Raw genomic sequence first — 928 nt, forward strand, 5'->3', positions numbered from 1 at the left:
ATGTGGAGATCGCCACCTACAGGAAGCTGCTGGAAGGAGAGGAGTGCAGGTGAGTGCTCCCCCTCCTCCATGATGCCAGGCATGAGCACAGCATGAGGGAGCACTTGCTGTGGACACAATGCCTCCCTTCAGGGACCACTCTACCAGGGATTCTCTGTGACCTGTCCCCACACTGAGGGTTCACGGGGAATGAGGTCATGGCTCCCTAGGTCTCACCTTCTCATCTGCTCTGTTCCTATTCTAGGCTGAATGGTGAAGGCGTTGGACCCGTCAACATCTGTAAGTACACTGCTCGCCACCTCCCATCCCCTGCCTTGTGCCCGACTCTCTGGACAGAGCAGGCTCACAGTGTCCACTGTCCCCTCTTCCTCTTCACAGCTGTGGTGCAGTCCACCATGTCCAGCGGCTATGGCAGTGCAGGTGGTGCCAGCAGCGGCTTGGGCCTGGGAGGAGGCAGCAGCTACTCCTACAGCAGCAGCCATGGCCTTGGAGGTGGCTTCAGTTCTGGCAGTGGCAGAGGCCTCAGTGGTGGCCTGAGCTCCTCTGGTGGCAGCTCTTCCACCATCAAGTACACCACCACCTCCTCCAGCAGGAAGAGCTACCGGCACTGAAGTCCCTGTCACCTGAGCTTGTCTGCTCCCCAGAGGCTCTGGAAGAGCCCTGTGCTCGGGTGCTGTCCCTGCTGCCTTCTTCCCTCTGCTTTCTGGCTAGGGTTGAGAGCTGCGCCGTTGTTGCTCCTCTACATACGTTCCCAAGCCCTTTCTTCTTCAGGACGCCAACCTCTGACTTCACATCGTGATCCATTGAATCTTGTCACTCGCTGTGTCACTGAACCAGCAGATGTGCACCTTTAAACTCTACCTTCTAAGCTACGTAAGACAACAGAATGATGTATGCCCCTTTCATGTTGGCAATCCCTTCCTGGGTT

General features: G+C 56.9%; 1 protein-coding gene across 1 annotated transcript in view; it reads left to right on the forward strand.

The window, feature by feature from the left end:
* LOC102000254 (keratin, type II cytoskeletal 6A) overlaps window positions 1–611 on the forward strand; it is a 4,128-nt gene extending 3,517 nt beyond the window's left edge. Inside the window, exons 8-10 of the mRNA XM_005353848.1 lie at window positions 1–49; window positions 245–279; window positions 379–611. The exon at window positions 1–49 is cut by the window's left edge and continues 2 nt beyond it. Coding sequence (XP_005353905.1) covers window positions 1–49; window positions 245–279; window positions 379–611 — 317 coding nt within the window. The remainder of the gene's footprint in view (window positions 50–244; window positions 280–378) is intronic.
* The last annotated feature ends 317 nt before the right edge of the window (window positions 612–928 follow it).

Source organism: Microtus ochrogaster, chromosome 15, assembly GCF_000317375.1.
Source record: "Microtus ochrogaster isolate Prairie Vole_2 chromosome 15, MicOch1.0, whole genome shotgun sequence".
In the NCBI taxonomy this organism is placed as follows: domain Eukaryota; kingdom Metazoa; phylum Chordata; class Mammalia; order Rodentia; family Cricetidae; genus Microtus; species Microtus ochrogaster.